We start from the raw sequence: 27,417 nt of genomic DNA on the forward strand, positions 1-27,417 counted from the left end.
TGGATAGTGATGCTTTTTCCTGTGGGGTGAGGTCGCTACAGGAATGGATAAAGGCAAGCAAGTATGACTATGTATATGTGTATGTATGTAATGTCTGCATATGTGTATGTATATGTTGTGTATATGAATGTGTATGTGCATATGTGGGCATTTATTTATATATATGCATATATGAGTGGATGGGCCATTCTTCGCCTGTTTCATGGTGCTACCTCACTGATGTGGAAAATAGTGATTATGCATAATAGATAAATGAATGTATGTTTATTTATTTCCGTACATGCTCGCTATTTCCCATCATTTACCTGGGTTGATTTAAGAGTACTGTTTTTTGTTGTATGGACGTGTTCAGTGAAAGGAGAAAGAAGTATGCTGTAAATAAAACCCACATTTGATAAGAATACTCGTAGCCTTATAAAACAACTGTGGAATTTGGTTTTGGCCAATTTTAGGTAGGACCATGGGTGATGCAATTGTGTGCTAGATTCAGACAATTGTATATTTGTTTTTCATTTACTTTTCATTCTTTCTGTTGCAGGCATTGGAATTAGTTGAAGGACACCAAACATAGCACACCTGAAGAATAAGTCCTGAAAGCAACTTAATCTTTCCCATGTTATATTTAGAAAACTTTTAGAGAAGACTAGTTTAAGAAGGGTCATAGATTCCAGTTCTTGTCCTACAGCAGATATTCTCATGTTTCAGTTGGATGCCTCTTCTTTTTGCCATTTGGTGAGTTTAATCATTTGTTTTTTCAGTTTTCCATTGAGAATGATGATTTTACTCAGTAAAAGCCTTTAGTGGTAGCAAGAAATTAGATGTCTGGTATTAGAACTTCATTTTTTTTTTCTGTAAAGGCTATGGTGGTAAGAGTATCATGACCATTTATCACTGCTCTTTGTTTACAGCCCATAATCTAATTTCCAAACCACCATAGTATAACCTCATTTGTACTGTGACAGCTTTTGCTGATAACCTTTTCTGTTTAACCTTTTTGAATGCATGTAGCCTTTGATATGGACTTTATTAAATACTTTTTGAAAATCTTAGCAGATAACATCATCTTTTCTACTTTCATGATACATTTTGATTGTATTGTAATAAAATTCTAGTAGATTTTTTGTCAGACATGAATAGTTTCATCTAAAACCATGCTGAGAATCTTTTATTAAATGGTGTTCCACTGTATGGTTTACAGTTTTGTCCTTTATATGATTTCCACAAATTTTCCAAGCACAGACAGTAAGCTAATTGGACTATGATTTATGTGTAGAAATTTATGACTGGTTTTAAATATGTTTTACATTTGCAAATTTTCACTCCTGTGGAACTTTCTCTGTAGCAAGAGACGTGTTGAAAAGTGATCAAGGGCTTAACTGTCTCATTTTTGACACTCGTATTCCACGATGAAACTTATTAGGGCCTGCTGTTTTTGTTTACTTTCTTTCTGTTTATTGCTAATGGTATGTGACCAAACCATGGGCCATTCTTCATCTCTTTCCTGGTGCTACCTTGGTGATGCAGGAACTGGTGATCAAGTATAATAGGTATAGATATTAGTATATATATCCTCAGGTTTTATGTCAATATGTTGCAGAACATTCTTCTCTGTTATTGGTGAAACTGGATTCCAGACATGACTTTAGTCTTCAGTCATAAAGACGAATGTAAAAAAGTCATTTGAATTTTCTGCTCTTGACTCTGTACTCTTGAATCAAGTCACCAATGCCTGATAACAGGTTCTGAGTGCTTGAACAACTTTATGTATTCCTTAGGCAACCTTACGTACTTTGCAAATAATGAACTTCTGCACTGCCCACAATAATAGGTGCATGTGGTAGATATGAAAATTAGGTTTAGGCTGCATTAATTGAAGGCACAATCCCTCTCATGTTGTAGAAGGTGACTAAAGGGGGCTGGAGCAAGGGGCTGGAAACCCTCCCCTTCATTTCTTTATTTACTTTAGTTAGACTTTCCTAATAGTTTTTAGTCATAATGTATATTCTTGTCCACATTAAACTTCATTTGCTATCTGTCTGACCACTCTGCTAGTTCTTAAGGTTGCTATTATTGGCACAGGTCAGCCCATGAGTGACTATGTATGGTTGGCTTGTTAAAGTGATGTGGATGTTGTGTAAGATGGAAGTTGAAAAACACGTTAATATAGTTTGCAACTTTGTCTGGAGATTCCATATTTGTTTTTAACTATGTTTTGAACTAACCAGAGCCAGTTGTGTGGTTGATGAGTTTGGAAATACAAGTTCAGTAAGTTTATACTATTACAATTTACTCAAATTTTAATTCTAACTTGACTTAAAGGCATTACTGCATCAAAAATGAAGTTTGGTTAAGCGAGCTTCTGTGTCAACTTTAAAGTTATTCTGCTTATATTTCCTGTAATGTTTGACCTACTCATGTAAGACTTTGAGTGTTTTCACCTTTAAACTTGTTTAGTTTAAATTTAAGTATAATCAAAGAAGTAGATTTCTTTAAAATCCATACATGTCATTTTTAAGAATCAATAGTTCGAATTTGGAAAAAATTTTGTAATACATTTCTTTTTCCCAAACACTTGCCATGAGTTCTCCCAATTTACACAGTTACAGGCTGATTAGTTTGGAAATATAAGTGCTGTAAGTTTATACTATTACAATTTACTCATACGTGAATCGACTTAAAGGCATTGCTGTATCACAAAAATGAAGTGGTTAAGCGAGCTTGTGGGTCATCTTTAAAGTTGTTCTGCTTATATTTATGTCTTAAAGCTTATATTTTCTGTACTGTTTGACTTACCTATGTAAATTTAAGTGTTATGTCACATTTTAAATTATTTAATTGATTTTTGATATAAGTATGATATTTGAAAAAAGCAGATTTTTAAGAAGTCCTTACATTTCATTTTCTTGAATTGATAGTTCAAATTTGGAAGAATATGGTAATACATTTTCTTCTCCCTTACTCTTGTGGTGAATTCTCCCATTTCACACCGTCACTGGCTGATTAGTTTCGAAATATAAGTTCAGTAAGTTTATACTATTACAATTTACTCATATGTTGGTTCTGAATTGTCTGAAAGGCATTACTGCGTCAAAAATGAATTTTGGTTGAGTCAGCTTGTGTGAGGCAAGTTTAAAGTTATTCTGCTTTTATTAATCCTTCAAAGCTTATATTTTCTTTACTGTTTGACTTACCTATGTAAAACTTTCAGTGTTATGTCACATTTAAACCTGTTTAATTGATTTGAATATAATACTTAAAAATGCAGATATTTGAAAATACATATGTGTCATTTTAGTGAATCAATAGTTCGGATTTGGAAAATGTGGTAATACAGTTTATTTTCCCTAATACTTGCAGCGAGTTCTCCCAATTCACACCGTCATTGACTTACTTTGCAAGGAAAAAAGTAGTTTGTTCCTTGAAACGTGTTCACCACTTTGTTCACATTAAGTGACTATCTCGCAAATCTTTTATTTGTTTACGATCATCAAACCTCTGCTTGATCCAGCACGAGCCTTTTCCCATTGGCTGCCAGTTCCTTGGTTTTTATGCATGGTATGTTGGTATCTTGTGTGTGTGTTCAAGGTCTTCTGATGCAAGTAATCTCTTTTAGAGATGGTACTGGGCATGCTGTTTTCATCTGGGAGGTGGAGGGTATTCACCTATGGTCTGGAGCAGGTGTTCCATTTGGTTCTTTTGGTTCTTGTAAAGTAGTGAGGCCGCTGGTATTACATGGTCTTCCTCATTGAAGTATGGGACTCTTAAGTGGAGACTGTCACTTCGCAGTCCATCATGTAGTGTTCCAGAGGGTGTGTTGACGGCTCCTGACAGGAGACGCAATCTATGCTGACGTCATCAGTTCTTTGCTAGGTATGTTGGTACCCCAGTTGTAAACAGTGTAGATTGAATAGGGTTTTCCTTCTCATGCCTCTTTCGTTATGTGGTGGCTCCCATTTCGTGGCCACAATGTACTACTTGGCTGAAAGGGATCCGGCATTGTAGGTGTCCAGAAGATTCCTCTTGGTCTGGAGCCTTGCTGCTTTATGTGGCAGGTGTTTGACTTGTTGCATGCTCATTGCACCAGGATGTAGCTGTTGTAGCTTCCTCATCTGCTGTCTTGTTCCCCTTGATCCCCACATGGTTGGGGATCCAGTGTATGGTAATGGGATATCCCTGTTGCTGTAGCTCTTGAATTTGAGCAAGGATCAAGGTGACAAGCTTAATGTCTTTGAAGAGGCTGTGTTGCTGTGCTTTCAATGATGTCTTGGAGTCCATGTGTATTATCACGGGCTTTTGAGTGCATGGTAGCTGGGTGTTCCAGGGCTTTGGAGATGGCTACCAGCCCTGTTTGTCGTGTGGAGCAGCCATCTGACAGCCTCCAAAGGCGAGTATGACCTTGGATGTGGAAGGCTATCCCCTGCCTTCTTTCATCTGTCTGGTCCACTGAGCTGTCTATGAAATATGCTACAGCTTCAGCAGGTGGCTCTGTGGCCATGGCTCTCAAAGTCAGTCTTCTTAGGTCTTCCTGCTGGAGGCTGGACTTATTGTCTCCCAGAGCTGTGACTGCTAAGGTAGCTGGTGGAGGATCCTAAGGAGGCAGTAAACTGTACTGGTGGTGTGGTGTATCCCCCGTCTTCATTGTGGATGCCGCCGCTTTAAAGGCTTGAATCGTATTGGTCGCCTTGTGCATTCAGGAGGCTCCTTGCACTCTGTACTCTAAGTGGAGGGCGGCCCGGACTTTGGCCTTCTTGGTTGTTGTAGTTGTTGTTGGCTTGACTCTTGCTGCTAAGGATGGCAGCTCAGTCTCCACCTGCAGGTTGCAGATCCTGTTGCACATGGGAACTCCCAACATGGTCCTGAGTGCATCATTTTGGATGACCTCCATGTTGGTCACCTGGTCATCCCTCAGGCCTGTGAGTGCTGGAGCACAGTAGTCTACCAGCAGAATTGTCAGAGCTTGTTAATTGGCTGGACCTGGAATGACTTCACTCTCCAGTGGTTGTCTGGTACGCGAGTCTGCTGTCCACCATCATGTCGGAGTCAGCTGATTGGTTAGGATGAAATGGGGTGCGGCTGGAGAGTGTGTAAGGTGGCTTGAGCTGGAGAAAGAAAGGACTTTCTTATATGTGTGCGTGAGGGTAAAAGATCTCAGAGCGCAGGTTTGAATCCTTCGCTACATTCTGTGTGAAGTACTGTTTCACAACATCAGAGATGGAATCAGTTCAACCATTTGCTCCATCTTTGTTGTAAGATTTTGTGATATATAAGATATCATTTGAAAATTGTTCTTACATTAATCATTGATGTTATATTGCTCAGGGTTTACATAGTAGTTTATGCATGTTGTGTAAAAATGTAAATTACTGTATCTATAGAGGGATTTCCCAACTTTTCAAACCTCAAGCAGGATTTTTTGCACGCTATAAAGCGAGGAATTAACCCCATACTCCTACTGTAATTTGCAGTTGATGTTGATCATGTGCATGTCTGTCGTATATTTACAGTGATGAGGAAACTGTCAGGAATATATTCGTCGATGAACAGAATTTGTCTTGGGAAGTTGCTGTCCGTCATATATTTACTACACCATTGACAACCCGGTCTTGGGTGTGACACTAATGACTCAGGTCAAGTGTTTGTGGTGGGATGTGCCATGACTGGCACATATGGGTATGTGTGTGCTCGGGGTGCCATTACTGGCACAGGTCGGGTGTGTGTGTGTGTGTGTGTTGTGTAAAATGTGATGAATTGCTTCATCCCCAAAGAAATGAGTGATGAATTCTGGTTATGTTGGTAATGACGACCCATATGTATATTCATCACGTTAGAAAAATGAATGAAGTATTGAGTTTGTTTTGTGTGTGTATATTAAAGAAATATTATGTTTAGAAATTTTATTTACTTATTAAAATTTTTCAAAAATTTCCAGATTTTTACGTTGTTATATTTGCCTGCCAAGAAAACCTAGATTTGAAGGCATATATGAAGACTGAAAACAGTTTTGGAGTTAACACACTAAGCTTAGTTTGAAAAGAATACACTAAGCACAATGGTTTTGTGAGCCTGATGGGAAATGACCGGTCTAGACCCCGTTGCTTTCCAATGTGGGACGAAGGGTATTCAGTTGCATAGTATTCGAATAGTCATTTCCCCATTAAAGGGTGATCATAGTCTAGTGGTAGCGCTCACCCCTGCCTTACAGGGGTTCCAGGTTCGATCCTGGCTGTTGGAGGTTTGTATGTTCTATGAAAGTTTGTGTTCATATGCTTTTTGTTCGTATTCATATACCTTTGAGTTGTAGAGTTAGGTTCGATAAAATGCTGTCTGTTGGTTTTGTGAATCTGATGGGAAATGACTAGTGTTGACCCCGTTGCTCACCAACGTGAGACGAAGGGTATTCGATCACATAGTATTCAAATAGTCATTTCCCTATTAAGGGGCGGTCATATCCTAGTGGTAGCGCTTCCGCCATGCAGGGTTCGTGGGCTCGATCCTGGCTGCTGGAGGTTTGTATGATTATATATATATTCCTCTTTTTACTCTGGGTGGTCAAGGTAGCATCAAGAACAGATGACTGAGCCTAAGAGGGAACAAGCTTTACTTGGATCCTTGCTCTTTTCCTTCTTTTGGAAAGCAGAACAGGAGGGGAGGATTTTCAGCCACCTGTTCCTGCCCTTCTGTCGCTTTCTGTGACATGTAGGAAATATATGGGTTGTATTCTTTTTCCCATATCCCAAGGCTCCTGATGGTACTACCTGCTAGCCATTACTGAACCTGGGACAGCATGAGGAAGAGAGATTCAATCTTCAACATTACCTTGGGTGCATGTGCCACTCACAGTTTCAAGAGCTGTTAATGTTTTCTTTTAATGATTGTAACATCCCTTGATGCTTTACGTCCTTCAGTGCACAGCCAATCCTGCACTAAGAGACACAACACACACAGTAGCAGGTTTTTTTTATTACTATGCACATTTTAAAGGCTGTCTTCAGGGACTATGAGATGGCCTGTGCCAGATAGGGGGACCTAGCACTGCTAACAGACATACCTAACCTAACCTAACTTAACATATGTAGAACTTTTGAGTGTTATGTCACATTTACATTTATTTAATTAATTTAGATATATTTAGAAATTCAGATTAAAAAGATCCTTGATATGTCATCTTTATGAATCGATAGTTCGAATGTGGAAAAGTATGGTAATACAGTTTCTTTTCCCTTACACTTGCTGTATCTTCCAAATCACATTGTCATTTACTTACTCCGCAAGGAAGAAAAGTAGTTTGTTTCTTGAAACAAGTGTTCACCACTTTGCTCATGTTAAGTGAATATCGCAAATCTTTTAGGTTGGTGGATTTATCCATATCTACGCTGTATATTCTCTATCGCCGCTATAATAGGATGTCTTTGGCTTATAAGCAAATGAAAACGTGTATTGGTCTTCGAATCTAAAACATGTGAAGTGGTGTTGACTACCTTAATGACTCTGAGGTAAATCGATTATCATAAAACTGCAACAACCAGCCCGTCAGCAGAGCAGGGGCATTTCTGTGCCTCGGGTCATTTGCTCTGTGATTATATAGAAAAAGAATATAGTCTTTGTTACAGGAAATGTTCCATATCACTCATCCCACACCTCTATTTCTTGGGATGTGTCGAGTGTCCACAGACACGTCACCTTTTGTAGGAAAAGATTTGGAGTAGTCTTAGAAAAAAAAGTGGGACCGGACTTGTAGAAAACATATATGGAGAGGCGAACAAATATTTATTCTATAGGGGTTTGGTTTGGTTGATTTTTTCCCTTATGGAATTCATTTATTTGCATGTTTTCAACAAAAAGTACACCAAGTATGTAATGAGAACTTTGATAGTTTTCTACATACATACATACATACATTATTATTACTAATATTATTATTATTATATTGAAAATAGGCGTACTGTAATCCTGCAAGTATTTCTGTGGTCTTTCATTCTCTTACACACTTGCCAGACCAAGATTAAACTCTGGATTGCGAAGGAGAAAATATATGACAAACTGACTTAAGTTACAGCCATCAACGTTGAAAATTGCCGTGTAATATTTCGTACAACCTTTTAAACCTATTTTTGTGTTTTAATTTTGTTAGCATTTTTTCACGATTTAAAGAAAATGCTGTTACAAAGCCAATCTGACCTTATATGCATTCTCTTCCACTTCATACCAACGCTAACTTACACTATCTGAAATGTGAAATAGCTCACATCTGTAATTTGTTAGCCAAAGCTTATGAGAATGTTGATTGCTCATGAAATTAATTATTTTGATCGCCTTTTTTTGAAATCCTTTTTTAATTGGTTTGATTATACAACTTCATTTTGACGGCTTCACTAAAGAATAGAGAACCAAGAAAACACAATATGATAAGTGAATAATAAAGCAACAGTTAGTAGAAAAGTGAGGATCAAAGAAAATTGTGACAAACATATTGCAGAAAATGCGTCACTTGGAGGGGTAACTATGATAAATGTATTACAGGTGAATTTTTGTTATTGATAATTTGTACACGCTATATTAAGAGATTCTGATGATGTTCCTTTCCATAACACTTTCACATGACCAACTTTACTGTAGGGAGCGTTGTATCAAGTACGAAGTATCAGTTTATAGTAGCGTTGATGGATAAATTAAAGACCTTTATTGGAAATTAGTTTGTTTTCCGTTAACTAGTTGATTCATTTCACATTATTTAAGCTTATTCTGGAATGATCTATGTTATCAGATAAACTAAAGGATGAATGGTAAATTCATTACCAGATGCAGAATTTTTTTTCTTTTCGTAGTAATATGAGTGAGTAGTCTCGGGAGTTATGATATGTTAAGATCTCGATGTGGAACCTTACGTCTTGAGGTGGATTACGATTTCTTGCAGGCTTGCTGGAACTTGGCGGCATCGAAATTGCGAATATGTCTGGCATTTTTCATATATACGAAGCTGTGAAACACCAGTTTAGTTTATTCATATGTTTTTGGATTGTAGGGTGTGTTAGGGGTGTGGTATGAGGTGCAAGGCTGGGGGTTGAGGAGGTGGTCGCTTGGTTAGTTATTTGGATCCATCGACTGCCAGGATATGATTTCTAACCCTTAGATTGACGATTTTAAACGCCCCCAGTCTCCTCCTGGGGTTATAAAGGTCACTAATTATGACTCGGGTGTGTAGGATCATCCTCAGACCGTGTACTCTAAGGGCTTGGATCCTCTGGACTGGCAAATTTATCTCACAAAACCTCCCATCTATCGTGAACTTGTAAACGAGCAAGTAGCATTCGTGATCCTTCGGCAGGGTCTGCGACAGAAACCTCATGACGACTTTTACTGCCTCATGAAAGTAAAGGTTGAAGCTTCTTTCCGTTTGCTCAGGGCATTAACCTGTGCATGAGGGTAAAATATCCCAGAGCGGAGGTTCGAAGCCTTCTCTAGATTCTGTGCGAAGTACTGGTTCATAACATCAGAGATGAAGGCAGTTCAACCATTTGCTTTATCTCTGCTGTAAGATTTTGCGATATATGAGATATCATTTGAAAATTCTTCTTCCATTGATCTTTGACGTTACATTGCTCAAGGTTTACATAGTCATTTACGCTTGTAGTGTAAAATTGTAAATTACCGTATCTATAGAGGGGTTTTTTCCGTCCTTGCAAACCTCAAGCAGGATTTTTTGCACGCTATAAAGCGAGAAATTAACCCCATACACCCTATGTAATATGCAAATCATGTTGATCATGTGCATGTCTGTCTTGCGTTTACCGTGTTGAGGAAACTGTCTGGAATATATTCGTCGATGAACAAAATTTGTCTTGGGAAGTTGCCGTCCGTCATATATTCATACCACCAATGACAGCCCGGTCTTGGGTGTGACACTAATGACACAGGTTAGGCTTTTGTGGTGGTGGGATGTGCCATTACTGGCACTTGTGGGTATGTGTGTGCTCGGGGTGCCACTATTGGCACAGGGCGACCCATATGTAACTGTAGTGTAGTGGGGTTTTTGGTGTGTGTGTGTGTGTGTGTGTGTGTGTGTGTGTGTGTGTGTGTGTGTAAAATGTGATGAATTGCTTCATCCCTCAAAGAATTGAGTGATGAATTCTGGTTATGTTGGTAATGACGACCTATATGTGATATAGATTTATCGCATGTTAGAACAATGAATGAAGTATTGAGTTTGTTTTGTGTGTGTATTTTTTAGGGAAATATTATGTTTACTGGCACAGATCGCGGTTGTATGTGCTCAGGGTGCCATTACTGGCACAGGTCGGCCCGTGTGTGTGTGTGTGTGTGTGTGTGTGTGTTTTGAGTGCATAGAGGGGTTGTTAAGGTGATGGACGTTGTTGTAAACGAGGTGTTAAATGTTTAGATTGGTTCATTGTAACAAACTGTTGTAAGAGTTGTTCCAGTTGAGTGTAATGGGGGATGGGGGGAGGTGTTGTTAGTTAGGTATGACTCAGAAGAACGATTTCAGATGATTCTCCACATAAGTAAATGAAAAGCTGTCTTTACTGAAAACTTTAATGGTCCATGTACAAAGACATCAAGAATTGAACATTGCCTTGAAGATACGAGTAGATTGATGCTGTGGGAGATACAGGTAGTGATGTTGAGAAGTGGTGGGTTGTAGTATAACAGCACACACACACACACACACACACACACGGGTATTCTGGCTGGGTTTTCATTGTCAGTTTCTCAAAAGTCCCGTAGAGTTTAGTTCATGTTTCAGAGCTTTATTGGTTCAGCAACTGTCCATACGATGCAGCTGGAACAGTTGCTGTTCTGTATGGTGCAGCTGGAACAGTTGATGTTCCATATAGTGCAGTTTTCCCTGTACATGACCCCAGTTTAATGTGTGATCTTCATATGGCATCATCAGAGAGCATTTTGGGGGGAAAAAGTGAATATTCTGTATAAGTGAAAGCGGCAATGATAGAGCAGATTATACATATATATGTGCAAGAAACTTATCTCCCATTAACTTACGTCTGATAGTAAATATGATACACATGTTATGTAAAGAGTGCGAAGATCTTCGAAGGAGTTGGTGGCATATGACAATCAGAGCGGCTCGTTCACCGCTCGACCAATGAGGTGTCGCCTGTCGTGTTTACATCCGCCCGAGTCTGTGACGTCACATGAAAACTCGGGAGGACCGTCGAGTCCGTTACACGATCTGGTGACTCCTTGTGCAGTCCTGCTCCTCAGTTGATCACTCTGCGCTCTGGGCGGTAGCAGGGTAAGGTGGGATTCTCTTGGGAGGGGATAAATGTCGGCGGGGCTGCACATCGAGGATGATACAGCCTTGCCGAAGGTGACTTCTCCTTGTAGCTTCACCACTCGCAGTCAGTCCAAAAACACCAACATTTATTTGTTATATTACATTATACATCCCCAGGGGCAGCTCCATGGCTGCGCTACTCTCCGTATCAGGGAAAGGATGGACGAGTTCTCTGGCGAGATTGTACTCTTCCGTCAACTGAACGTGATACATCCTCGTCAAATGTCACTAGTGCTTCATTCACCGTGTGACCTTTGGCCCCACATGATATACCATGGTGTGTCCCTTGGCAGCCTCTACCGTCTTGGTTCAGCCCATAGACCAGTATCCTCCCACTCCCGCACTCCCCATATACCACATCAGTCCATTTCTTTCTGTCCCACACACGCGTCTCACCCTCTTGATTATTCGGCACCCGGTTCGTCAAAGCGACTCTCAGTCCATGCTTCCATCTTCTTGTTCTCCCTCTGCACCTTCCTCCCTCTCCTTAATCATTCCCTCCTCTCTCACCCTTGGAATACTTGAACCGCTTTATTACTCCCTCTGGTTGGCTCTCTCAAACTACGTAACGAACTTGCCATCCAACCTCACCTCGTGACTACTCTTCTTCCTTACATGATCAACTCACCCCACACCACACATTGATCCTCAGGCATTTGATTTCCAGCATATCCTCCATTCCTTTGCTTCCAGGGGCCCTTAGACTCACATTCATACGACGTGGTTGGGACCACTGTACCTGCAGACATGCCCATCAGTGGACAGTCACATCTCCCACACTTGTGACTAGCCTCAGCCCCAGTGGATCCATCCTTTGCTAAGTCCACTCCCAGTTATACCTTAAGCGTCCCACTCTCTCGTGGTCCTTCCATTCTTCCCCAGCAGCACATCGTTAACTTGACACCGTTCACGTAATTTTCTCTTATGGCAAACTGTTCCAAAATGTGTCTCCATCATCTGGCCGTGTCCTTCAGTCTGACACACCCGCATATTCCCTCTCTCCTTAGTACACCATGGGGCCGTACCCTGCTACAATGCCCATGTATCCGATGCCTTTTTCAACACCCAGATCCATAGACAGGTTAAACAACCAGGGTGACATTACACCTCCTTGTACACCTTCGCTGAGAGCCACTCGCCCACAAACATGCCTTATTCTTCGGGTTAGATTTTCTTCGCTTAGGAGCTTTTTATCTACCCCGTGTATTCGAAGACCATCTTTTGAGGCCTCTCTATCATCCCTGTTGTACGCTTTCTTTCTCCAGATCCACGAATTCCAATTACATATGAACCTTCCTTCTCTTAAGTATTTCTAACACAACTTCTTTCACAGCGAGTGAATGGTTCACACATCGTCTTCCGAAGCAACCAGGTGGTTCACACATCCTCCCTACCTCTCCCCGAAGCAGTGTTGTTCCTCCTTAATGAGATGCTTATTTGCTTGCCGCCACCACCACCACCATCTCTCACACTCGCCACTCTTCCACCCACCTTAGCATGTATGCTCAACAGATTTTTAAAACCACTGTAATTCCAGCATTTCCCTTGTGTTAATCTCGCCCGGTTTGTAATGTAAGGTAAAGTGCAGCCAATATTGTGCTCGCTGGACAACGATTGATGAATCTGCTTCCATCTTCGACCAGTACTGTCGAGCTGAAAGTCCCTCATTGTCTTCCTACGTACATGGATAATATCAGAAACTTAAGTAAGCCCCTATAGCTATCAATAAGTTATAAATGTTACTCTATCACTAACTTCTATACGGTTCTAGCACCATTACCAAATGTTAACAACACAACAAAACAGTTACGGGTCTTTAATAGCCAGCGTTACCAGATGGTTCACTGTCCCCTTGACAGTGTTAGAGTACATTGTGGGGCCGCAGTTGATGACAACACTGGCAGAATCCTATACTATACAGACTAGTGAAAGCTAAGGTTGGAGCTCGGGAGCCAATCAGAGCACGGCTCCCGAGTGCTCCAGCCAATAGGAATGTGGCTCGTGTCCTTAGAAGATATTATGAAAGTTTGAAGACGAACAAGTGGACAGCATTGTGTACAAAATATCGTGACTTATGTGGGGTGTCCTCCTTAAGAACGACCCTCGAGCACGACGATACGACCCTCTGTAGCACGAAGGTACGACCTTTTAGATTATGTCCCGTTTGCCCTATGACTTGGCTCGACAGGCAGGTCAAAAGGTCGTCATCTTACCCAGGGTCGTGCCGTCGCGCTCGAGGATCGTACCGTCCACTGAGGGGTCGTACCGTCGTGCTCAAGGGTCGTGCCGTCGTACTCAAGGGTCGCACCGTCCACTGAGGGGTCTTGCCGTCGTGCTCAAGGGTCGTACCGTCCACTGAGGGGTCTTGCCGTCGTGCTCAAGGGTCGTACCGTCACTGAGGGGTCGTGCTCAAGGGTCGCCCTCACCATCGTGCTCAAAGAGGTAATGTCTCTGGAGTACCAGGTGAAGTGACCGTAATACTTGGGGGCTAACACTTGGCGGACCTTGAAGGCTGACACTTGGCGGACCTTGAAGGCTGACACTTGGCGACCGTTGAGGGCTGACACTTGACGTGTCTTAAGTGCTGACGCAATGACCTTGAGTGCCGAGCTGACACTTGGTAGCCCGTGAGTGCTGACTTTTAGAGTAACCGAGGCTGACACACCTGTTGGGCCACGGTGTCAGCGACGGCGTTGTGGGGGATAGTTGGGGGGGAGTGATGGGGACTGGGGAGTCACCGGTTACCTTCCACCAACACTGGCGCCAACACCTCCAACACCAGTACCAACACCAGCACCAGCAGCGACGGGGGCGAATCACCACCACCTCCACCACCACCACTGCTGCTAACGCCACCTGCTGGAAGAGCAACATTGTTAGGAGAGAAAACGGGATGTACCACGGACATACCCGACGTATCATGGACATACCAGACGTACCACGGACATACAAGACGTATGGACATACCAGACGTACTACGGACATACCAGACGTACTACGGACATACCAGACGTACCACAGACATACGAGACGTACTACTGACATACAAGACGTACTACGGACATACAAGACGTATGTTGGACGTACCAGACGTATCACAGACATACCAGACGTACCAAGGACATATCACGTACCAGACATACCTGACGTACCACGGACGTACCCTTACGTACCACGGACGTACGTGTGACTCACCTGCCATACCAGATATGTCTCTGGACTCCATGACGGGGACGCTGTAGGTGAGGCGACCCTCGACGCTGTGCTGCTGCGTCTTGTAGTAGAGGGAGGAGATGCGGGCGGAGCATCGCAGGTGGAGCTCCCCCCTGACGAAGTGCTGGCCGGACACCCTGAACACCAGGCCCAGGTGCGTCTCCTCCAGGCCGTCCGGGTGCTGGCTGGTGTTCAGGGGCAGCAGGTACTCTGCCGGGACCTGGGGGGGAATGTAGTGGGGGCCGGCGGGGGTAATGTATTAATACACCAGCACTGGTGGGGGGTTGGGTCGTCTGCTTAACTTTAGTGTGGGTGGTGTAGTCTGGAGTCCCGGGGGGAAGGGTGTAGGGTGTAGGGTGATGGTGGGTTCCAGCACTTGCACTACACAGTGTGTGATGATGATGATGATGATGATAAGGGTTTGGTCACGACGGATTATGATTGATGAAGGCTTTTGGTTATGACTTGACTATCATCATGAACGCTCGTGTGTTATAAACAGCCGCCAGCAGCAGTTGAAGATGTGTTCACACAAGAGATTGTACACACAGTATGATCCCTGGAGCTCTCAAGAAATGGAATGAGACTCGAACGAAGCTTTAATATGTCAGGTGAACACCCGAAGAAAGGACGTAAGTGGGCGAGAGAAATGGATGATGTTTGGTGTTACATGAGGAGGTGGGTGCCAGGCAACAATCTCAGGGAGTTAATAATACGATACGCCACACCGTCTTCCCACGCCAAGCATTGGACGATGCAGCAATATACCAGCCAATCTTCACATACCTCCACACCCTTATGAAGCGATGGGGGCGGCAAATATTGGCGTGTGTGTGTGTGTGTGTGACGCTTGTGTAGCACAAGTATCCATGTGTGAGGGCGATTCACTGCTACGGAATAACACCTTAATTCACTTTATTTTTTTCTTTGTTAGCTGAGACAGCATGGGCAGCTGAGGCCAGCGTATCGAGGTATATATATATATATATATATATATATATATATATATATATATATATATATATATATATATATATATATAAACATATATATATATATATATATATATATATATATATATATATATATATATATATATATATATATATATATATATGTATAAAGTGAGTACAACTTTGTAGCACGTTAACTTGACCACTGAGTACGACAACTTACATTCTTTGGGGCGCGACTCTTTCTGAAGTACAACAGTACATCTTGTTTAGTACGTCTGAGACATTTTGGATGAGCTTTTCGTGGTTCCGTGAAGCAGACAAGTTTGAAAGAGTCATGGAATGCAATCAAAAAGTGTCGGATATGAGGAAACACGGCAGACCAAAGGGAATGTACAACATCCATAACAAGAATTCTTGTGAGAGTTATTGGAAAACTTGTACCAAATATATGACATAGTTGTATGAGTCTCTTTATGTACTCAAATATATATTAGCCTGTATAGGGGTTAGAATATCATATAGAGCGATGGTATGTAGTGATATAGATACAGTGAAGACACGTCCACAAGGTCTAGATCATAAATAGTGACGCCTTTGACTTGTTTTTTCTCGTATCAGAAGAAATATACAACTAACAAGCTGCCATGTCCTTATAATTTGGCATTGATGTCATCATGTGGAAATACAAGTTTACAAGACACGCTGAAACGTATCAAGAAATCAGCAAAGACCATTACAAGACCTACACATATCAGCAGTGACTTGCGTGTCCTGTATTATAAGCAGTCCCATGAAAATGTCTACATATGATGCTTCTCACAAGTTCCTTGTAGGAACGAAGCATGCGAGAAGTGACCATTATGATGATGAGGGGAGGAGGAGTGGGGTGTGGGGGAACTGCATGCAGGTCAGGGTCGGTCACTAACCTCCTGGTCGTTGATGTACCAGGTCAGCTGGGCTGGGGGCAGGGACCTGGCTGAGCTGCAGGTCAAGCGTGCTATGTCACCGATGTGGTACTGTGGTCGCGTGCCGGAGATCCGTGGCTTGTCCTCCGGTATCTCTGAAGGGGAAGACCATGTGAGGCAGAAGGTTACTATACACAGGGGGAAAGATGTGTAGTAAGAATTGCTGGTGTCCACCAGGGCTCAGACTTTTGCGCCACTGCCGTTTCTCGTTTGCGCAATTGACTGAAAATAGAAGTCTCTGAATCATAACTGGATATGTCTCGAATCTTACCTGAATGTCTCGAATCTTACCCGAATAAGTGTTGAATCATAACGTCTGAAATCTAACATGAATTCATATGTCTTGAATCATACTTGAATATCTCTCGAATCTTGGGCCAGTGGTCTGCAAGGTACCAGAGATGGTGATAACAATTCAGGTGTGATGCATCCCCAAGCATCAGAAATTAAAGGTGTTTATCATGCTCAACTGATCACCAAGAATATCACATCACTAAGGATCGTGAGGGATGCTGAGAAGGACTTGGTCAGTGTCAACAGTGCCCTCTTGAGTATATTGGCGATCAGGTGTGTAGAATGACAGACGCGAGGCATAGGGAGCCCCAGCTAGCAAGGTGTTACGTTGATCCCCCTGTTGTAAGGGAGGACCTTAGAGATGCTCGAGAAGGTCAGAAGGAATACTCGGTGAACCATGATAACGGGAAGTAAATGGAACGAATGAGCAAGAAAAGGAAGGAAGCTCCCAGTCAAGTCTCCAATCCTACAGTAGAAGAAGAAAAAAAGAATAAAAGGAGATATGATAAGCAAGTAATCATATATTGATCCACAGGATCAATATATGATTACTGAAAATATATGATTTTGAAAAGGGTCCAGAAGAGGACGTAACGGGAAGAACGTAAGCTGGAGAAGTGAACGTCGGAAGAGAACGAAACCCCGGAACTGAAATGCAGGAGTGAACGTCTGGCTGGATAGAAGGAAGTGCTGCTCCTTCACCGACAGTTGTGGGCGGCCGGAACATGTTAAGCCGAGGGTGAAGCAAATACAAGTATAGCGTTAGAAAACAGAAGACTTTGAATGATGAAGTTAAGAAGCGGGTGTGAGCACACGACGAGCCTCAACGGGTGGCTGCCAGGAGAGACGGGTTAGTACCTGACTTACCCACTACGGTCATGGGGGCGCTCTTGTCCGCCGTGTGGAAGTTGGGCCACTCGTCGATCACCTCACACTTGTACTTGCCGGAGGAGGTCAGCTGGACGTTGTGGAGGATCACCCTGTCGCCCGTGGACACCTTCCTCTGCAAGCGACAGTCAGCACATCAGGGGAAGGGCGGGGGTCACACATATATACACCACGGATATCTGCTGCCACGGACTAAATAGGTGAATGAGGAAGTATTTACGTAATGGACGACAGAGCATAAAGGATTGAAGTAATGGTTGCCAGTGACGTGTTAATGGATTAGTTATTGCGCGATGAAGATGTCCGAGACCATCATCGTCTTATTTCATTATTTTGCTAATAATGTGAGTAATGGTGATGTAGGAGGGTAATGGTGAGGGCCAGCTATTGTATCCTAAGCTGCGGAAATGGCGTCAGCTATTGTTTAGCTGAGGTATTGTCGAGAGTAATGGACTATTGTTTGCCAAGAGTCCAAAAGCTTTTACCTCAGTGCGCCGGAGGGAGGCGGAAAGGGTGAAACATAGTGAATTAATGATAATAATAATAATAATGATGATGATAATGATAATCATAATGTGTACGGGATTAAGTGCAGCAGAAATGCTGAAAATAGAGAGCGAAAGTATTCTATAAAGACGATAGGGCTGTAATAAAGATGGGGTTTCAAGCACACAGTCTTTACGTAAACAGTAGGGTAGGTAGTTAGCTGATCGTAACTGATGGTGTGCCCAGTGGTTGGGTTGAGGCTGTGCTTAGCGGTCAGTTAAAGCTGAGATGAATGGGATCGATGCGGTTCTGGTGGCCTGAATTGCAACCTCGGGGAAGGGGGATCTCTGGTGGCAGGAGGTGACGGTGGCGGGGATGGTGCCTCTTCCAGAAGTGTCGGATGAGGTCCGGGTTGATGGTTGGAGAGAGAGAGAGAGAGAGAGAGAGTCGGGAGGACCAGTGTGTTGAGCTGCTCTTGACAGACTGTGTAAGAGGAACCGAGAATGGTTTTGAATGAGCTTCTCTGCACCTGTTCTAGTGGCCTCTGTTGTGTGGTAGATGGTGGGAGAGGAGGAGGACCGGGCTAGAGGGAGGCAAGGGTGAGTATGGGAAGGACGAGAGTTGTGCAGGTGTTCCTGAGACCAGATGCAGGGAGGACAAGTATCCAGAGAGCGAGTAGAATGCCTTTGACCCTGGACACCTCTGGCGAGTGTGTGTGTGTGTGTGTGTGTGTGTGTGTGTGTGTGTGTGTGTGTGTGTCATTACTGGCACAGGGCGTCCCGTGTGTGTGTATATGTAGTGTAGTGGGCTCTTGGGCGCGTGTGTGAGTGTGTATGTTTGTTGTGTCAGTTGTGAATTGCTTTTATCATTATTATTATTATTGTTATTATTATTATTGTTATTCTTATTATTATTATTATCTATTATTATTATTATCTATTATTATTATTATTATTATTATTATTATTATTATTATTATTTATGATTATTATTATTATTATTATTATTATTATTATTATTATTATTATTATTATTTATGATTATTATTATTATTGTTATTATTATTATTATTATTATTATTATTATTATTATTATTATGACAATGATGATATGCCCTGCACCATCTGCATCAATCAGCCGAGGTAAACAGAAAGGTGGTCTTATTATATTAACCTCCCCTTACCCTGGGGTTAATTACTGCTCTCCCTCCCTCATTCTCCCCTCTTCCACGGGGAGAGATGATCTCTCACTCTTACCACCTCCCTAAGGGCGTAACCTCTGGTGCATGTGTGTGTGTGTGTGTGTGTGTGTACGGGGAGGGAGGGAGTCCTACAGCCGTGGGGACCCCATGTCTTGTACTCGCCAAGCCTCAGGATGCTACCAATATGTATCATGACTTCTCGTGGTTTCTCCCGGTCATCTGCAAGTCGGACTTTAAAAAAAGTGGTTGGTTTAAGGAGCTTGTGAACTGGCGGGCGGGTCGGACATTCACCATCCACCTCTCTCTCTCTCTCTCTCTCTCTCTCTCTCTCTCTCTCTCTCTCTCGTCTGACGGACGTAAGCAGGACGTCCCCCTCGGCCGCGTTGCGCCGTCGCTCCTCCGTCGTGTGTTCCTCCGTCGTCGTCCCCCCCCCCCTCCTCGGCGTGGTGGGCTCCCAGGCTTTAGCCATTAACCCGGTGTGGTGCAATTTCATTTGGCCGTGAGGCAGACGTGTGTTGTGGCGGATGGAAATAAAGCCACGAAGATTCTCTCTCTCTCTCTCTCTCTCTCTCTCTCTCTCTCTCTCTCTCTCGGTGTGTCTGGATTGGAGGGGAGGTGGGGCGGGGGGGGGAGGAAAGTTATAGTGGGGGGTGAAGAATCTAGGGAGGGGATGGAGGATGGTGGGACGTTATTGGAGGGTGCTTGGGGGAGTGTGGTGAGGGGGGGAGAAGCCAGGGAGAGAGAGAGAGGGGGGGGAAGGAAGCCAGGAAGGGAGAGAGAGAGAGAGGGGGGGGAGAGAGGAGAGGGGAGAAGAAGCCAGGAAGGGAAAGAGAGAGAGAGGGGGGGGGGAAGAAGCCAGGAAGGGAGAGAGAGAGGGGGTGGGAAAAGCCAGGAAGGGAGAGAGAGAGAGGGGGGGGGAGAAGCCAGGAAGGGAGAGAGAGAGAGAGAGAGAGGGGGGAGAAGCCAGGAAGGGAGAGAGAGAGAGAGAGAGAGAGAGAGAGAGAGAGAGAGAGAGAGAGAGAGAGAGAGAGAGAGAGAGAGAGAGAGAGAGAGTATCGTAGATGCAAGGTCTGAGCTCAGGTGAGGAACGTTTGGGGTAGAGAACGTGTGGATGACGTCTGTTATGACACGTTCATGGCGTCACTTCCGCTCTTCATCATCCATTTCCTTCCTCCATCTTTTTTATTATATAAGATTTTAAACAAACAACTGAGGATGTATGTTTGTGTATGTGTTACTGATGGTTTCAGTCGTATGTCGTTCCTATATATATATATTTTCCTATGAGTCCACGGGGAAAATGAAACACGATAAGTTCCCAAGTGCCCTTTCGTGTGATAATCACATCATGAGGGGAGACAGAAGAGAGAAATATAACAGTCAGTTGATATACATCGAGGAGACGAAGCTAGGACGCCAAGTGGTGTGTGTGTGTGTGTGTGTGTGTGTGTACCACCACACAGTGGGCCAGGTGTACTCACGTTGACGGTAACGCCTGGCAGTTTGTAGGCCACCAGGCTGGGGTTTTCCTCCGGCTTGTAGCTGAAGAACTCGCGGTCGTTCAAGTACCACTTGACGGAGTAGAGCTTCCCCCGGGGCGCGGACCACCGGCAGGCGAGCTCCACGTCCTGCCCGAGCATGGCGAACTCCGGCACCTGGAGTTCCCTGATGACCACCTCCTCCCCGCGCGCACCCCCTGCAGGATAGGAAGGAAAGGTGGGGCGTTGATGAATGGATAGGGTGGGCTGTGGGGACGGCAGACACACCTCCTCCCCTGAGCTTAGCTCTGTGTGTGTGTGTCTGTGTGTGTGTGTGTGTGTGTGTGTGTGTGTGTGTGTGTTGAGGGTGAGGTAGGGTGCCTCGCTTGTGGCCCTCCGGTCACCATGTCTTGAGGATGATGAATGGTGAAATCCGGGGCAAGAGTGCGGAGGTGGAGGAGACCCGGTGTGGTGAGGTCGACTCACGGTGGTCCCGTGAAGAAGACGAAGCCACTCTGAAAGGAATGACAAGGAATTTCTGCTATAAAGAAGCCGTTCCCTTTGCTTTGTCCCACACTCTTCAACACGAGGAGGGGCGGCAGCAGCCATTTCCTTTTTTCCCTTCCTTAATTTTCCCCCCCCCGTTTTTCTTTTCCTTCTCTCTCTCAGTCTCGTCGTCTTTCCCAGGTCCGTCGTCCCTCCCAGGTCCATCACGTCCGTTCGTTCCCGTCCCTCGTCGCCCCTCCTCCCAGGCTCTGCTCGCCGGGTGGGTCTACAGAGCTGGCTGGGGTGGGTCGAGGTGGGTGGGTTGGTGAGGGATGGGCAGGCATGAGTAACCCTCCTAATGTTTCAGGGATTATTACATTATCCGGTATGGCCTTCTTCTCTCCCTCCCCCCACCTCACGCAGGCCCGGAGAGAGAGAGAGAGAGAGAGAGAGAGAGAGAGAGAGTTATTTCGCACGAACTACGGCTGCTTCGACTAATTGGCCAACCACGTGGTTTGTCCAGCGTCGTCTTGGGCTGCCGACGATGCTAACGTCTCGTGACGTCACATCTCCCAAAATCTGTATGTTTATCAGACGTCGTCGTTTTTTTTTTTTTTTTTAAGTTTTTTTCCGTCGATTCGTAGAAATACAGACTTTCTCTGGCTATTGAAGAATAACTATGAGCTTGATTGACACCTGACCTTTGAACCCACAGTGAAAGACCTCATGCCCTCGTGGCAGAAGGTCAGGCCGTGCACAAACACACCCTGGCCTGACCTGACCTGGCCTGGCCCGTGGCCACACTGGCGCCATCACGGGAGCGCCGTCCCCGAGGTGGTAACGTGATTGTTATAGTCATACCTTTCATGATTCGAAGTCCAGACGCATCGAAAACGGGGATCGAACCATACGGGTTAAGAACTATACCTTTGTATATTATAGTTCACAAAGGTTAAGAACTGTACCTTTATGTATTATAGTTCACAAAGGTGAAGAACTGTACCTTTATGTATTTTTATAGGTAGTGAAGACATCCATGTGTACACACAGGCTCACAGACACATAATACAACGTGTTGAAGGCGTGCGTACCCGTAATTCATCTGTTATCCGAACCTGATTTATAACTTTATGAATTCAGCCGTAGATCCAGGTCAAGATCTGGCCATAAGCTCTACCTGCAAGATCAGACGTTCCTAACCTAACCTGTTTACAATCTCTCGTGTAAATCGTACAGATAACATTGAGCGTCCTATCCCCAGAGTTTACGTAAGACCGCGATAAACCAAGTCACTTAAGGCCCATAATCCTTACATGAAGAGTATTGCCGACTTCCTCTGTTGGTTCTCACTATACTGGCCCGGCTGACACTCCCACAAGAACCACTTTATTAAATTGGCCTCAAAAATACAACGTCGTAAAGACTCTCGCTCTATAATGGAGATCGTGTTTTCCATAATTTAGTCTTTTCATGTTCCACACAAGAAATAATATATATATATATATATATATATATATATATATATATATATATATATATATATATATATATATATATATATATGTAATGTAGATATCGTTATAGCTCGTTACATGTGAAAGGATTAATATGCAAATAAGGTTTTTTTTCTTTGGATTTCAGGCTCCTGCAGTGCCAGGGTCATTATTAAGCCGACACTTTCAAGCTTGAGTCACAGGTCGGGAATTTTTGGAACCACTTCTGGACCATAGAGCTTCTAAGAAAGAGTTATGTAAGTACTTTGTTTTATCTTAGTCCAAGGTTTTCATACTTTCACACGTGTCTGATATAGTTTATCATTAGTGTGTGTGTGTATATATATATATATATATATATATATATATATATATATATATATATATATATATATATATATATATATCTTTTAAACTATTCGCCATTTCCCGCCTTAGCGAGGTAGCGTTAAGAACAGAGGACTGGGCCTTTGTTTGGAATATCCTCACCTGGCCCCCTTCTCTGTTCCTTCTTTTGGAAAATTAAAAAAAAAAATGAGAGGGGAGGATTTCCAGCCACCCGCTCCCTCCCCTTTTAGTCGCCTTCTACGACACGCAGGGAATACGTGGGAAGTATTCTTAATCCCCTATCCCCAGGGATAATATATATATATATATATATATATATATATACATATGTATATATATATATATATATATATATATATATATATATATATATATATATATATATATATATATATATATATATATACACACCACTAGAAAGTGTTATATTTATCGGGCGGTTTTTCCCTACACACATCAGTGGACCCGGTGGCTAACAGCATCACGTAACAGGATTATGTGTGGGTTAACCATCTGCCTGCCTCTACATCTTGCCCCCGGAGAATGTGATTACCGTAGGGGTGGAGTTGTATGTTCTGACGTCACTGACTACCCGTAACATGCTTCAGCTCTCGCTTGGTTGAGAGAGAGAGAGAGAGAGAGAGAGAGAGAGAGAGAGAGAGAGAGAGAGAGAGAGAGAGAGAGAGAGCGGAGTTTTGAGGAGATAAAGGCATGGGAGAGAGAGACAGGTTATGGTGTGGGTCTTTGCGTGCCAAGATCCTATAAAGAAATAGATTTATACAGTCTATTTCCCCCCCCCCAAAAATATACCATAAAACACTTTCGATCGACGGTAAATTCCGAAATTTCCCCAAAATGCGAAGGTTTTAAAAATCCGACGCTTTTCGGTCATGTTGCTCGGTCGGGACGGACGAAAGTATCGTACGCTTTCTTGTAACGACGATTATCGTGCACAGTCATCCCCTTCAAAACAAACGGCCCTCCCCCGTCCTGACACTTTACGACGCCGGGTAGTAACACATTTCATATCATGTTAACACATTAGCGAGTGGATTATTACTATTGTTAGGGAATCCGAGAAGGAAATCTGAGGTAAGTTCAAGATTAAGATATTTTTTCCAATTTTTTTTTGTAGATTTTTTGGAATTTTTTGATACTGTAATTATTTTGTTTTATATATATATATGTATATGGCATAGATCATGTCTTAATAACCTGTCTGTGTTGATAGCCATCAGGTATAAGAGATGAACCTTTACTATAGTTGACTTAATACCTTATGGTTTACCCCTAACAATACCTGATCTTATACCTTGGCCCAGTCCAGTGAACCTTACATAACAGAAAGGTCTTTCGACGTCATCTGTCCTGCACTGAATAGACAGTGATGTATGTGAGGTAGACACCTTCCTTTCAATGTCTGTCTGTCTGTCAGTCTTCATTTATGTGATGGCTACCAAGACTTGAAGGCAATTGAGACCTAGAGTCAATACCGGACGTCAGGTATGACAAGGTATATTTTGTGGAACTTTTGATATACATGTTTGTAGTTATGGGTGATTGGAAATGGACAGCTTAAAGCCAGGGTTCGAACCATACGCGTAATACAGAGTAGATTTTTTTTTTTTTGTAAGAGGTTCGAGTTAATCGTGTATTTATAACCTATCGTAGAGCGAGTTGCCTGTTCGTGTATTATGAAACTTCCTGTTGTTCTTGGTTATAATGTTGGCCTCTTACTTTACGATCACGGGTTCGCCTCTCCTCCACAGAATATTGTAGATCAAAATTTATCGTTTCTTATTTTGAAAATTTCTCGTTCATGGAATTTACTGTGTTGGGTTCACAGCCTCTTGGATAAACTGAAAGTGTGTGTGTGTGTGTGTGTGTGTGTGTGTGTGTGTGTGTGTGTGTGTAATTACCTATGTACACTGGACGAGGAAGGGCCTTGCCCCCCATCTCTTGAACGATCTTGCTTACTTTCATATTATGATCTTCGGTTTTTCTGTTCTTACGTCTTTCAAAAAGCTGTTCAGTGTAAACATAATCAGGGTGTGGAGAGGTTAAAAACTTGGAAGGTCGTGACCAGGTCACCCCTTACTCTTCTGTGTTCCATGATGGACAAATTTATGGCCTCAAACCTCTAAGAGCAACACAGCTTTCTTAATAGTGTCACTGTCTTTGTTGCTATTCTCTGGACGTTCTCATTTACTTTGTGTTTCCTTAAATGTGGTGACCAGGCTTGAGAACCAGATTCTGGTATTGGCTAAATGGTAATACGTGAACAGTTTGCTGAACATCTCCTTTTCCATGTACAGTGATGAGTTTCTGGTACTCACCAGCGGATGGTTTGTCTGTTGTATTATAATTCCCTTCCAAATTGGGCTCCAACGACAGGTAAGGAATAATGGCGACTCCCACGTCCCTCTCTCACACACAGATGCTTACATATACGAACGAGCACAATTTCATTTTCTATTCTATTCACTATCTCAATGCAACGTAGCTAAAAAAAAAAAAAAAAAAGTTTATTCTCATAGTGCCTCATTCTTGTTAATGCCGCAGCAGTCTCTCTCTCTCTCTCTCTCTCTCTCTCTCTCTCTCTCTCTCTCTCTCTCTCTCTCTCTCTCTCTCTCTCTCTCTCTCTCTTTTGACTCCATCGTTCCAGACGCCATCCTGATCCCGTCCACCACGTACTGTAGTGTATATATATGTATGTATATGTATAGTGTATATATGTCATCCTACATCAGCTCGTGAGTCGCCCACAAAACGTGAGGAATATTTCAGCTTCCGGAGGTGGACAGCGCCTACATGATGGAGCTTAGCTTACATTCCTGTGTCACGCTGGAGAGTCATGTTCCAACGAGATCAGGTTCACTGCCCACTGGGAGGTCGCTTTGGAGGCCAAGTGTCTCTTCCAGGCTCGTCCAGGCTTAGAGACTCCAGGCTCGTCCAGACCAGGAGACTCCCATATCTCTTTCCAGACACCGGCGTGGCGGTTCACAATTCCCCGGACCCCAGCCTATTAGCCTCCTGTCCGCTCAAGAAACATTCTTCCGCAATAAACCGATCGTGACTGTAGTGACCCCAGTCTCTGGGTCGCGCCGCTCTGCCCAACCCCATCTACACACCAGAGCCTTCCACACCTTGACTCACGCCTTCCAGGTGTACGACAGGAAAGTATGAAGTGAAAAAGGTCGTAACAGTAAACAAGGAGAGGACATATGCGTGCGAGGACGAGACAAGGAACGCTGTCAAAACATTCGTAACTTTGAGACATGTTTCACAAGCGACAATTTCCGGTATATAACTTCCACGTCTCCTAACGCTCGTCCGTATGAACCTTACCCTTCTACACCCCTAGCCCTTCAAACGTAAACTTTCCAGACCACAGCCTTTCTCACGTCACGTCATTAAACCCGAACCTTTCCAGACCCCCAGTACCACATCCCCACCCTTCCAGATCTTTCCGGTAGGTCTTAGACTTCCAGACTCGGTTATAAACACCCGAGACTTTCACACCCGACTTCGAAACTCCATTTTCAAACCTCACAGCCAGACAAACAACCTTCCAGACCTCTTTTCGGGCCACTAGCCTTCTAGACAATTTTTCCAGGCCCTTTCCTTCAAGACCTTGCCTCCAGACACTACTGTCCTGCCACAAGCCTTCATTCATCGTCGTTAGACTACAAGATATTTAAATGCCCTTTCTGCTTTCTGTAACTTAGACTCCAGTATCCTAGTCCTTCAAATATCAGTTCTTTAATCCTGCCTTCTGTGTCCCAGCCATCTATACCCTTATCACCATGTAAACACTTTCATGTGCCATGTTTCCAGACCTTCGCTGTTTGGATGCCTCATCTTTCTTTTGCCTTGTAGCAACCAGCCTGCGAAATCGTACTCCCAATACTTCTCTTCTCACTCGTCTTTATTCAGACATCACCTCCACGTTCCAGGCAGGCAATTTCCTATACTCTCGGACCCCAGCCTTTTAGACCTTTTACTCGCGTGCCTTAGCCTTCCAGACTTGAGCTTCCTTGCCCGCAGTCCTCCAGAAACTACTTCCTCATCCCTGTCTTCCAGACTTCACATCTGCTCCTCAGCCTGACGGCTCACCCTGCTTCGCCATTCCAGTTGTGTCGCCATGCTGGTCTTCCAGGCCCTTCATATCATTCTTCTGCCTTTCCATACCCAACACACACACACACACACACACACACACACACACACACACACACACACACACACAAGCCCTCTAGATTCCACTGTCAGAAAACTGTAATATTCAGTCAAGCCTT

General features: G+C 43.5%; 1 protein-coding gene and 1 long non-coding RNA gene across 3 annotated transcripts in view; one reads left to right on the forward strand and one right to left on the reverse strand.

The window, feature by feature from the left end:
* The first annotated feature begins 543 nt into the window (after positions 1–543).
* The window catches only part of LOC139765532 (uncharacterized), a 66,706-nt gene continuing 39,832 nt past the window's right edge, over positions 544–27,417 (forward strand). Inside the window, exons 1-2 of the long non-coding RNA XR_011716680.1 lie at positions 544–732; positions 22,920–23,028. This is a non-coding gene — a long non-coding RNA (uncharacterized lncRNA). The remainder of the gene's footprint in view (positions 733–22,919; positions 23,029–27,417) is intronic.
* LOC139765530 (uncharacterized) overlaps positions 10,535–27,417 on the reverse strand; it is a 68,166-nt gene continuing 51,283 nt past the window's right edge. Inside the window, exons 2-6 of one of the 2 annotated variants that reach the window (XM_071693053.1) lie at positions 20,796–21,010; positions 17,607–17,742; positions 16,407–16,540; positions 14,507–14,744; positions 10,535–14,170 (exon numbers count right to left, since the gene is read on the reverse strand). In XM_071693053.1, the coding sequence (XP_071549154.1) occupies positions 14,046–14,170; positions 14,507–14,744; positions 16,407–16,540; positions 17,607–17,742; positions 20,796–21,010 (848 nt within the window). In that variant the 3' untranslated portion in view covers positions 10,535–14,045. The remainder of the gene's footprint in view (positions 14,171–14,506; positions 14,745–16,406; positions 16,541–17,606; positions 17,743–20,795; positions 21,011–27,417) is intronic. The other variant, XM_071693054.1, reaches the window with a different exon arrangement.

The sequence above is a fragment of the Panulirus ornatus genome, chromosome 55 (genome assembly GCF_036320965.1).
Source record: "Panulirus ornatus isolate Po-2019 chromosome 55, ASM3632096v1, whole genome shotgun sequence".
NCBI lineage: Eukaryota > Metazoa > Arthropoda > Malacostraca > Decapoda > Palinuridae > Panulirus > Panulirus ornatus.